The sequence below is a fragment of the Schistocerca nitens genome, chromosome 1 (genome assembly GCF_023898315.1).
Source record: "Schistocerca nitens isolate TAMUIC-IGC-003100 chromosome 1, iqSchNite1.1, whole genome shotgun sequence".
Taxonomy (NCBI): Eukaryota; Metazoa; Arthropoda; class Insecta; order Orthoptera; family Acrididae; genus Schistocerca; species Schistocerca nitens.
The window spans coordinates 741,700,708-741,713,903 of NC_064614.1; the positions used below are offsets into that span (position 1 = coordinate 741,700,708).

The 13,196-nt window shown below is 40.8% G+C and overlaps 1 protein-coding gene across 5 annotated transcripts in view; it reads right to left on the bottom strand.

The window, feature by feature from the left end:
- LOC126260340 (protein PTHB1) overlaps positions 1-13,196 on the bottom strand; it is a 126,466-nt gene that overhangs the window by 57,097 nt on the left and 56,173 nt on the right. For all 5 annotated transcript variants that reach the window (XM_049957668.1, XM_049957675.1, XM_049957681.1 and 2 more), the window contains one exon: positions 6,017-6,147. In XM_049957668.1, the coding sequence (XP_049813625.1) occupies positions 6,017-6,147 (131 nt within the window). The remainder of the gene's footprint in view (positions 1-6,016; positions 6,148-13,196) is intronic.

The following is a 13,196-nucleotide window of genomic DNA, read 5'->3' on the forward strand; positions in this document are numbered from 1 at the left end:
TTTGAAATACAACACACATTCTGCAGCAGAGTGAAAGATTCATTCCGGAAATTTCTCATTTTACTTATTTGAAATGCCAGGTTCTTGACCTATACACATAACACTGACTGAGCATTGCACTGCTGTATTGGAACAATAAAACAAAGTTGCCACTCTTTGCTGTTGGAAGGGGCATTTATAGCACAGTACAACATTTATGCAAATAATCATTTTTTGAAAATACAATGTAATGGGATGGATAAAAGATCTCCTGACTAAGCAGTGAAAGGAGAAAACATATAAAGATTAAGTTTTCTGTTGCCACCACTTGGTGAGCAGATTTTTTATCTATCCAGTTACATTACATAACTGTTGTGACTCGCCAATCATTCAAAGTGCCGCCATGCAATTACGTGCGTCCTCTACATGCGGCGCTGTCTGCCAGCCATGCAGCAGCCGCGCCACCTAAGCGGCCAGCCAGCCAGTGGCCGCTAGATTTGGACTCAGTGCTCATTCGAATGTTACCATGTTCACATGTCTTGCTTTGTCAACTTGCTCAGTGACTTATATGTGTTGTGTTGTTTTAAAATATGTGTTCAACTTGACGTTATAACAATTGGTGATGAGGTAGTGGATTTTTCCTTTTCATTGTTGACCCACAGGTTCCCATGGCTACTGTCGAGCAACTATTGCAAGGTCTCATTGAACAGCAAATGCTTCTAACATCGGCGATTCACGATTTCATCGCAGCATCAAATGCGGGGCGTTTCTCGTCGCTGTCTGTGCCTCCTTTTCCTCCTTACGACGAGACGGCGGAAGACTGGTCTGATTACGAAAAACGTCTTCGACAGCACTTCTTGGCATTTCATGTCCCGGACAAACAGACATGTAAGCCTCTGTTCCTTTCATGGATTTTACCTAAAATGTATCGGTTGTTGTCACAATTGGCTCCTTTGAAAGATCCTGCGTCTTTGTCCTTTGCTTAAATGTGCTCACTTCTGTCTGTCTGTTTTCAAAAGCAAACGCATGCGGTAGCCTCTCACGTTGCCTTTTATCATTGTCAAAAACAACCACATCAATCCTATCGCGCTTGGGCTGCTGAACTTCACAGCCTCAGTCGAAAGTGTCAATTTGTTACTGATGTTTACAAAGAATTATATGCCAATTCCATGGTACGGGATGCTATTATTCAGTTGGCGCCCAACAAAGAAGTTCGGCAATGTGCCCTTCAGTTGGCAAATCCAACTCTAGATGAAGTCTTAACCATTGTACAGTCTTTTGAAATTTCTCACACAACTGGGGTGCAAATAGAGGCATGGGGTGACGTCAGGGAAATACAACCTCTGTGCGCTGTTGACGACGCGTGCGGTGCATCCCCGCCGGCCGACGTGGCCGCAGTACACTCCCATGCGCAGCCTCGGCCTAACCATAAACAACCCTCTAAAAAACTGCAGCAAAACCCCGCGGTGTTTTACGAAACATTCACGTGGGGTTTGTCCCCAACATTGGGCGGTGTGTCACGATTGCAAAAAGAAGGGTCATGTGTCTGCCGTTTGCAAATCCGACAGCATACATGATGTTCATGACTGTGACACTGATACTGCTTCTGTGTTGTCTGTCAATTGCACTTTTTCCCTTTCAGGGAAGTTATTCCTCACTGTCCAAATCCTTGGTCGGGATGTTCGCATGCATGTGGATACCGGTTCTGCTGCCACTATAATTAATTCTCAGACGTATCTTCAGTTGGGTTCTCCATTCCTATCACCTATCACTCAGTAATTACGAACGTACAATAAACAGAAGATTTCTCTCTTGGGACAATTTAATGCTGAGGTATTTTACAAATATGTTGTTCGCACTGTTCCCATATTTGTGGTCGACCAGAGTAACACAGAGAATCTTTTTGGTTTCGATGCCTTTCGCGTTTTTGGGTTCTACATAGATGACTTTGTCAATATCGTCTCTGATGCTATTCCTTATGCTCAATTGGATTCCTTTTTTCTCCTGGGTTAGGCCGTGCAAACGATTTTGAAGCTCATATCATGCTCAAACCCACTGCTCGGCCTAAGTTTTTTTGGGCTTGGTCCATTCCTGTGGCCCTTCGTGATCGGGTAAAACGCGAGCTGGACCGTCTCACTACTTCAGGGGTCTTGCTTCCTGTCACTTCCAGTGAGTGGTCCTCTCCTGTCATTGTCATTGCTAAGCCCAATGGTGATATTCATCTCTGTGGCAATTTTAAAGCCACTGTAAATGCACAATGCCTCTTTGACACTTACCCTATGCCCCAACCTGAAGAATTGTTCACTAAACTTGCGGGAGGCCAGTATTTTTCTAAAATTGGCCTGTCAGAAGCTTATCATCAACTTCCTCTCGACATTCCTTCCCGGCAGTTTCTGGTCCTTAACACGCCTTTCGGCCTCTATCAATACCAACGATTCCCATTCGGGGTTGTCAGCGCCCCTGCTCTCTTTCAGCGATTCTTGGAACAATTATTGCTCCCTGTTCCTGGGTGTATAAATTACATGGACGACATTGTTGTCACTGGCTCCACCACTGAAGAACATCTACAGAACCTCCACACACTTTTTCATGTCTTACAGACTGCCGGTCTTAAGTGTAATCTTCAGAAATCACAATTTTTTCAGGCATCTATCACATACTTGGGGTTTCAACGCTCTCGGGATGGTAATCGTCCGCTTCAGCAAACTGTCGCTGCGATCGATGCCCTTCCTCGCCCTACATCTGTTAAGGAACTGCAGACCTTCCTGGGGAAAATAGCATACTATCACAAGTTTGCTGCGTTGGTGGCTCAGCCGTTGCATCGTCTGTTGCATAAAAACGTGCCTTTTCACTGGTCTGCGTCATGCAATGCGGCTTTCCAGGACTTGAAGACTATGCTGAAACAGGCCCCGTGCCTGGCTACTTATTGACCTGGCCAACATCTTGTTCTTGCCATGGACGCCTCTCAATACAGTGTCGGTGCAGTCCTTGCGCACCATTTTTCTGACGGCTCTGAACAACCCATTGCTTATGCCCAACAAAAGTATTCTCAAATTGGAAAAGAAGCTTAGGCCATTATTTATGCTCTTCAGAAGTTTGGTGTTTTTCTCTATGGATCCAAATTTCATCTTGTTAGGGATCACAAACCACTTGTTTCCTTGTTTCATCCATCATCATCACTTCCCGACAAGGCTGCACACCGCCTCCAGCGTTGGGCTCTTTACTTGTCTCGTTTCAATTATGAGATTCATTTCCGGCCGACGGCTCAACATGCGAATGCTGATGCACTGTCTCACCTTCCCATGGGTCCTGATCTGGCATTCGATAGGGACGAACTTTTGTGTTTCCACCTGGATGTTGCCGAGCAGCGGGTTTGGACGGATTCCCCATCACCGGGGACCGGCTGGCGGCTGCTACGGGTTCTGATCTTACCCTCTCCCACGTTTTATGCTGTATTCAGAAGGGTTGGCCAGATCGTCCATCCACTAAGACTTCTGACCTGTTGCGGAACTACTACGCTTTGTGCTACTGCCTCACGGCTAGGGATGGTGTAATCCTCCTTTCCACCAACAATGCTTCGCCGCGTGTTGTGGTACCTGCGTCTTTGTGTGCTTTGGTCTTGTGCCTCCTTCACCAAGGGCACTGGGGTGTCTCTCGCACAAAATCTCTGGCACGCCGTCATGTGTACTGGCCTGGCATCGACTCTGAAATAGCACACATGGTCGCTGCCTGTGGCCCTTGTGTGTCACAGGCCGCTGCCCCGAAGTCATCTTTGTCACCGCGGCCTTCGTCTGAGATGCCCTGGGAGCGCATTCATGCTGACTTTGCGGGACCTTTTTTTAGGTACTTATTGGCTCCTCATAACTGACGCCTACTCTAACTTTCCTTTCATTGTCCGTTGCATGTCGCCTACCACCGTGGCAACCACAAGTGCTCTCGCCCGCATTTTTTCTTTGGAAGGCCTTCCCTCTACTCTTGTTATTGATAATGGTCCGCAATTTGCCTCTTCCAAATTTGTGGATTTTTGTGCTCATCATGGCATTATGCATGTCACAGCCCCTCTGTTACATCCACAATCAAACGGTGAGGCTGAACGACTGGTCCGCACATTTAAGGCTCAGATGCGGAAACTCCTGACTTCTTCTGCTGCTGATGATGGGCTTCTCCAGTTTCTGGCTTCTGACTGTTTCACCCCCATCGGCGACCACAGCCCGGCGGAGCTCTTACATGGCTGACAGCCCCGCACGCTACTTCATCTTCTGCAGCCTTCCACCTCACAGCCGCGGGTGCCTTCGCTTGGCCGGTTCACCGCCAACGACCTTGTCTGGGTATGGGGATATGGCAGGCGGCCAAAATGGAGTCCGGACCGCATCTTACGACACCGTGGCTGACGCCTGTATGAAATCCAGACAGACACAGGTGTTGCAGTTCGTCATTCGGACCAGCTTCGGCCTCGTGTGCCAGCAACGCCTGTTCCGAATGTCGCTGCACCACCTTCGCCTCTACCTGATGCTCGGGATCTTGGCATCTCTCATTACTCACAACGCAGCCCTCTCACCATCATCTTGGTGCCAGTACAAGAACGGACACCACCAGGAGACGTGCCCATGCAGGAACCGGATGACCATCATCTGTCAGAGCCAATCTACTCGCCTCCTTCTCCTACGGACACCGACACATCACCCATGTCTCCTGTTATATCAACTGGACTTGCCGCAATGGGCAGATTGGTGCACGGGGCCCCAGCAGATTCGACCCCTACGTCTCCTGTCATCTCAACCCGTTATCATCGGGGACACTTCCGTCCGTATGGGAAGCCTCCTCCTCGAGACTTTATGGCCAGTCAAACAACGCCTATGGACATTAGCAATCTACAGGCCACCTCCATCAAGACCAGTGCAAAAATTTCAAAAGGGGGGGGGGGGAAGTGTTGTGACTCGCCGATCATTCAAAGTGCCGCCGCGCAATTACGCGCGTCCTCTACATGCGGCGCTGTCTGCCAGCCATGCAGCAGCCGCGCCATCTAAGCGGCCAGCCAGCCAGCGGCCGCTAGATTTGGACTCAGTACTCATTCCAATGTTACCATGTTCACATATCTTGCTTTGTCAACTTGCTCAGTGACTTATATGTGTTGTGTCATTTTGAAATATATGTGTTCAACTTGACGTTATAACAATAACAACATTGGCAATATGCAGGTACAACAACTGATCTCCACCACAACTTCTTATCAATTGCAATCAGTAATACAATTGCTTTATAGATTCATAACTTCCAAATGAGGGGATTATTCATTAATAATGATATGTGGAATAACAAACAAAATTTCAAGATTTACCCTCCTTTTTAGTTCACTGTGTTAGCTATTACGGTAAGCTCAGTCATAGTGTCTCGCATTTGACACTATTGCAGTGAAATGCCTCATCAAAACAATGAAAATCCACATGCAAATAAAGAATGGTTGTGTCTTTAAGCTATGAAAAGGAAATTGTACAGGTATTTGCCTAGTCTGGCTCTATGAATCTTCAAAGTTGACTCTCACCAAATATGTATGATAAAACACACTGTCTCATTAATATTGTCATTTATATCACCTCATTTTAAACCAAAATATAATATTCACATACAGAATATGAGTAAACATTTTCAGTATTCTGGCAAGGTACAACACACTGACATTCATCACGAGATGTAGCCAGAATAGGAATTCAAAGCCAGGGGTCAATCATTTCTCAATGGATAATAGTTTGAACAAATTACACTTAGAGACAAATCATTTAATATTTTATCTGAGACTCTCCATCCTATGTATTTAAAGTAGTGTCACAATAGATAACAATTAATAATAATAAATTCAGTAAATTAAAAAGATCTAGAGTTTCAACTGTTTTCCTGAATACAAATTACCTCATAGCTTCAGATATAACCATTTTTTCATAACTGGTAGGTAAGTAAGCATTATATTCTTTGGAATGCTTTTATTCTATAGTTTTCACAATGCTTTTATGTAGCATACAGTATCACTTAACTTACATACCTGCAAATTTATCTTCTTCACAGCAATAGGGCACACAACAAGTTGACAAGACCAGCGAAGAGTGGTTTGCTCATAAATTAACAAAGTATTCATCTCAGTCCCAATAAGAACCATTAGTTTGCCACTGGATTCTAAAAATAAACACAACAAAATTTTGTATTAATTTTATGATGGTGATACTGATTGTAGACTGCTCAATGGCATGGTTATCAGTGAATGTTCACTAGTCTCAATATCATGGTAACATCCCTCTAATATCCTGCACGATAGTAATTCTTTTACATGCTTAGTGAAATATGGTATGATGTTAAAAAGCACTCAGATCAGGAAGCTTTGCATATATATATATGTATCTCACATGATTCTGATCTGCAGACAGAAATTCCAATTTGGTTTGTATATTTTCCTTTTGCATTGTGCAATTATCTTCTTTGTTGATCATCTGAAGCCAATTAAGTGACTTATTTATCCTACAAGAGTTAAAAATGATTACATTTTTGGATGTCTGAATATCTACCAGAGAATTCTTCAAAAAACCATAAATCTACACTTACTTTCCTATATTTTTACTTCTTATTAGCCTTAGTGCTTAGTAAGGACTGATGAAATGAATAAACTGAGTCCCATCACCAAAAAATTTCTATGTAGATTTTGGATCATCCAAAAAGATTCCTGCAATTTTAAAATCAACTTTTTATTAGCTACGCCTGTAAACTGACTGGCAGTTGAAAATCTCTCTCAGTAGTTGTTGTTGTTGTTGTGGTCTTCAGTCCTGTGACTGGTTTGATGCAGCTGTCCATGCTACTCTATCCTGTGCAAGCTTCTTCATCTCCCAGTACCTACTGCAACCTACATCCTTCTGAATCTGCTTAGTGTATTCATCTCTTGGTCTCCCTCTCCGATTTTTACCCTCCACGCTGCCCTCCAATGCTAAATTTGTGATCCCTTGATGCCTCAAAACATGTCCTACCAACTGATCCCTTCTTCTAGTCAAGTTGTGCCACAAACTTCTCTTCTCCCCAATCCTATTCAATACTTCCTCATTAGTTACGTGATCTACCCACCTTATCTTCAGCATTCTTCTGTAGCACCACATTTCGAAAGCTTCTATTCTCTTCTTGTCCAAACTGGTTATCGTCCATGTTTCACTTCCATACATGGCTACACTCCATACAAATACTTTCAGAAACGACTTCCTGACACTTAAATCTATACTCGATGTTAACAAATTTCTCTTCTTCAGAAACGATTTCCTTGCCATTGCCAGTCTACATTTTATATCCTCTCTACTTTGACTATCATCAGTTATTTTACTCCCTAAATAGCGAAACTCCTTTACTACTTTAAGTGTCTCATTTCCTAATCTAATCCCCTCAGCATCACCCGATTAAATTTGACTACATTCCATTATCCTCATTTTGCTTTTGTTGATGTTCATCTTATATCCTCCTTTCAAGACACTGTCCATTCCGTTCAACTGCTCTTCCAAGTCCTTTGCTGTCTCTGACAGAATTACAATGTCATCGGCGAACCTCAAAGTTCTTACTTCTTCTCCATGAATTTTAATACCTACTCTGAATTTTTCTTTTGTTTCCTTTACTGCTTGCTCAATATACAGATTGAATAACATCGGGGAGAGGCTACAACCCTGTCTCACTCTCTTCCCAACCACTGCTTCCCTTTCATGCCCCTCGACTCTTATAACTGCCATCTGGTTTCTGTACAAATTGTAAATAGCCTTTCGCTCCCTGTATTTTACCCCTGCCACCCTCAGAATTTGAAAGAGAGTATTCCAATTAACATTGTCAAAAGCTTTCTCTAAGTCTACAAATGCTAGAAATGTAGGTTTGCCTTTTCTTAATCTTTCTTCTAAGATAAGTCATAAGGTTAGTATTGCCTCACGTGTTCCAACGTTTCTACGGAATCCAAACTGATCTTCCCTGAGGTCCATTTCTACCAGTTTTTCCATTCGTCTGTAAAGAATTCACGTTAGTATTTTGCAGCTGTGACTTATTAAACTGATAGTTCGGTAATTTTCACATCTGTCAACACCTGCTTTCTTTGGGATTGGAATTATTATATTCTTCTTGAAGTCTGTGGGTATTTCGCCTGTCTCATACATCTTGTTCACCAGATGGTAGAGTTTTGTCATGACTGGCTCTCCCAAGGCCATCAGTAGTCCTAATGGAATGTTGTCTACTCCCGGGGCCTTGTTTCGACTCAGGTCTTTCAGTGCTCTGTCAAACTCTTCACGCAGTATCTTATCTCCCATTTCATCTTCATCTACATCCTCTTCCATTTCCATAATATTGTCCTCAAGTACATCGCCCTTGTATAAACCCTCTATATACTCCTTCCACCTTTCTGCCTTCCCTTCTTTGCTTAGAACTGGGTTTCCATCTGAGCTCTTGATATTCATACAAGTGGTTCTCTTCTCTCCAAAGGTCTCTTTAATTTTCCTGTAGGCAGTATCTATCTTACCCCTAGTGAGACAAGCCTCTACATCCTTACATTTGTCCTCTAGCCATCCCTGCTTAGCCATTTTGCACTTCCTGTCAATCTCATTTTTGAGACGTTTGTATTCCTTTTTGCCTGCTTCATTTACTGCATTTTTATATTTTCTCCTTTCATCAATTAAATTCAATATTTCTTCTGTTACCCAAGGATTTCTATTAGCCCTCATCTTTTTACCTACTTGATCCTCTGCTGCCTTCACTACTTCATCCCTCAGAGCTACCCATTCTTCTTCTACTGTATTTCTTTCCCCCATTCCTGTCAATTGTTCCCTTATGCTCTCCCTGAAACTCTCTACAACCTCTGGTTCTTTCAGTTTATCCAGGTACCGTCTCCTTAAATTCCCACCTTTTTGCAGTTTCTTCAGTTTCAATCTGCAGTTCATAACCAATAGATTGTGGTCAGAATCTACATCTGCCCCTGGAAATGTCTTACAATTTAAAACCTGGTTCCTAAATCTCTGTCTTACCATTATATAATCTATCTGATACCTTTTAGTATCTCCAGGATTCTTCCAGGTATACAACCTTCTTTTATGATTCTTAAACCAAGTGTTAGCTATGATTAAGTTATGCTCTGTACAAAATTCTACAAGGTGGCTTCCTCTTTCATTTCTTCCCCCCAATCCATATTCACCTACTATGTTTCCTTCTCTCCCTTTTCCTACTGATGAATTCCAGTCACCCATGACTATTAAATTTTTGTCTCCCTTCACTACCTGAATAATTTCTTTTATCTCATCATACATTTCATCAATTTCTTCATCATCTGCAGAGCTAGTTGGCATATAAACTTGTACTACTGTAGTAGGTATGGGTTTTGTGTCTATCTTGGCCACAATAATGCATTCACTATGCTGTTTGTAGTAGCTAACCCGCACTCATATTTTTTTATTCATTATTAAACCTACTCCTGCATTACCCCTATTTGATTTTGTATTTGTAACCCTGTAATCACCTGACCAAAAGTCTTGTTCCTCCTGCCACCGAATTTCACTAATTCCCACTATGTCTAACTTTAACCTATCCATTTCCCTTTTTAAATTTTCTAACCTACCTGCCCGATTAAGGGATCTGACATTCCACGCTCCGATCCGTAGAATGCCAGTTTTCTTTCTCCTGATAACGACTTCCTCTTGAGTAGTCCCCGCCCGGAGATCCGAATGGGGGACTATTTTACATCCGGAATATCTTACCCAAGAGGACGCCATCATCATTTAATCATTCAGTAAAGCTGCATGTCCTCGGGAAAAATTACGGCTGTAGTTTCCCCTTGCTTTCAGCCGTTCGCAGTACCAGCACAGCAAAGCCGTTTTGGTTAATGTTACAAGGCCAGATCAGTCAATCATCCAGACTGTTGCCCCTGCAACTACTGAAAAGGCTGCTGCCCCTCTTCAGGAACCACATGTTCGTCTGGCCTCTCAACAGATACCCCTCCGTTGTGGTTGCACTTACGGTACGGCCATCTGTATCGCTGAGGCACGCAAGCCTCCCCACCAACGGCAAGGTCCATGGTTCATGGGGGATGTAGTATGATAGGCTATACTGTAAAAAGTAAATAGACTTGCATTCTTAAAGAGGGTGGACAGCTGTTATAAATTAACCATTGTACTCATGTTAATGTTAAGTGTACAGTAGTAAACCAATTGCAACTGCATAATATAATTAGAAAAACATTTTTCAGTGCAGTGATGTTTTGCTGATTATCTAGCATGTTGATTCTTTTCTTTTTTTCCTCTTTGTAGAAACAGAGTATTATTAATGATATTTAATGGCTAATACAGCTTCAGAAGTTATTTAGACTGGCTATTTTTATTGATGTGTTCCTTGAATCTTATCACAATCTCAAATGCTGTCATTCATGGTAAAATCACCAGAACACACCAAGATGAATGAATGTTGAAATTTGTCCTCCAGCTTAACTATCTAGACCTAAATAAGATACTGTGTGCTGTTCTATAAAAGTGTACATACAGTGAAACAGTCATGTTTACAACAAGAACTGTAATATGAATAATGGGAGATGTTGACCATTGAGAACCATGTATGATTATTATTGATCATGGAAGTCAGCAATGACAGTGAACTAAACACTGACATTCACTGTACCTGCTGATTGAAATTTAAGACTCTCGCTTCTCTCATCTTTGGCCACTGTGTGTGTTACACTTTCAATTTACTTGCTCCTATTTCCAGTCTCTGTTTTAACTCAACAAAGCAGTACTATTTACAATATAAAAGCTATGCTCCAGTATCTAAACTAATGTGCTTGTTAGTCCTGGTACAGTTGTTCTTATGGAACCATCAGCTTCAACTGTTTGTTAGCCACTGCTAGAAAAAGACTGTTTTCAGACTTCTCCGTGAACTACTGCCTTCATCTACGCTCATCTACATTTTCTGCTGTCCTCTATTCTAAGTATACATGTTCATAACTATAAAAGCAGAAACAGAAATGACTGGCACAGAGCAGTACTGAGTAAGGTTCTGTTAAAAATATTGAGGGGGAAACATTATAATCTGGAAAATATAACAAGGCCAAAGGAGAATAGAAAATATTAGGTAAATGGAAATGTTATAGCGATACTACATAGACAATAAAAAATACTTTCAGTGCTGGATAAAATAGAAACAATATCAAAATTGTTTGCAACAAAAGAATTAGTTTCAAAATGTTGTTCTAACATTTTTTAAAACATTGGTGTCTATATCAGTCATCAATTTTGATAAAAAAAACTGTGCAGTGACTTTTGTTATCAGGTATCTTAGGGAGCTTAACACATAGTTGATAATGTACCACTCAGATAGTAGATATATTTTTTAATTTAGTAGAACATGCTAGTATCTCAGATCAAACATTAGTATTAAAATGAAGATCAAAGAAGAAGGAAGATGAGGAGTCATCTTTCCATCAGTAATGAGACTACCAGAAAAAGAGCACATGCTCAAATAGCACAAAGTTAGGAAAAGATATTGGCCACACCGTTTCCAAAGGAACCATCCAGGCATTTGCCATAACTGATTTAGGAAAACAGGACACCTAAATCTGGATAGTGAGACAGGGACTGGAACATTGCTTCTCCTGAATATCAGTTCAGCACCTAAACCACTGAATGAACTCGTTCAGTAAAAACGATATTCAAATTTTGTTTAAGAAAAAGGAATATATCGATACTGTCTGAAAATAATATTATCTTACTGAGAGTAAATTTATGATTGAATCCATGAAACATTAACATTAAGTGGAATATATTCTTCATTGTTCTATCTCAGTATTATAATAATATAATTCACTAACAAACATGCTCTCTTTATAAATAAATTCTAAAAACATAAAACATTTACATTTACATTAAAAGACAGTAACAATATGAAAAAAAAGTGCACAAGCTGCAGCTGAGGCAGGAAACTGGCTTTATCCTTTCTGAAGAAAGCATTATACCATCCGTCTTACACAATTTTGGGAAAGTGATGAAAATGTGAAAATGTAAATACAGTTATTCAGATGTGGATCTGAACTTCTGCTCTCAAAATATGAGTGCAGATATAGTGTCACAAAACTGTTGATGCTGACACCCACACTTCTACCACTTAATGCAATCACAGATAATTTCAAATTTTGCTATGTTTTGTAATTCAGTACATTATAATGAAGTTAACAAATTTTGTATTTTAATGAACAACAATTTTTATTGTCATAAGAATTGATCCTGGGATGTTATTTTTTATTTTCATGGGGACAAGTGAGTGTGCAGCTGACTGAAGTTCATTCATTGTGGCACATATACTGGCCATTATTACTCCTGCTCCATGAACCACAGAGCATACAATGCTGCCCTTCAAAATGGCATGCAACTTCTGCTCTTTGTTTCTTAAAAATAACATTTGTCAATTTCTAATTCATTGAGAAATGTTTGAAGAAAAGGAAATGATTACATGTTAATTAGCCCTGATAAGTAGAATGTAATACTGATGAAAGAATATATTCCTATACCAGAAAATATAACATACACTGCGTTTCATTTCACAGTAATAAAAATATAATGTTTACTGCATTTCTGCTTTTTCATACAAACAGCCACTGAATATGCAACTTAAGAAAAGAATATTGACGAGGAAACATTATGATATGGAAACCATAACAAGACCAAAGGAAAAGAGAAATTATTGGGTAAATGGAAATGTTACAGCAATATTTAGTGTGGAATGGAACAGCTAAATGCAACATTGATGTATCTGTATCCTAGATAAAACAGTCTAAGGCCTGATTGTATAGGTATATGGGGGATACAGTCAATACAGCACAGGAAATCTATGTACCATATGAACAAATTTTAAAAATCTGAGAAGAACATTAAGGGGTGTCATGTTATGCCAAAGAGTTAAGCTATGAATCATTTGTAAAGATAAAGATAGTATTGAAGGTACTGTTGGGTCTTCAAGTAGTAGAATTTTTTTGGTCCTCTTCCTTGAAGTATAAGATTTAGTTGCCTTTTAGTAACAATGGACACTTACCTGCAATTTGAAAAGGCAGGCAGACAGACAGACAGAGAAACACTACACAATGACTTAACCATTGTGCCATCTTGCTCCATAGTATTGGACAAAGCACATTTAACTTTATTTATGATATATGTTCAAAAGTTCCTGAACATTCATAATTTCATGCC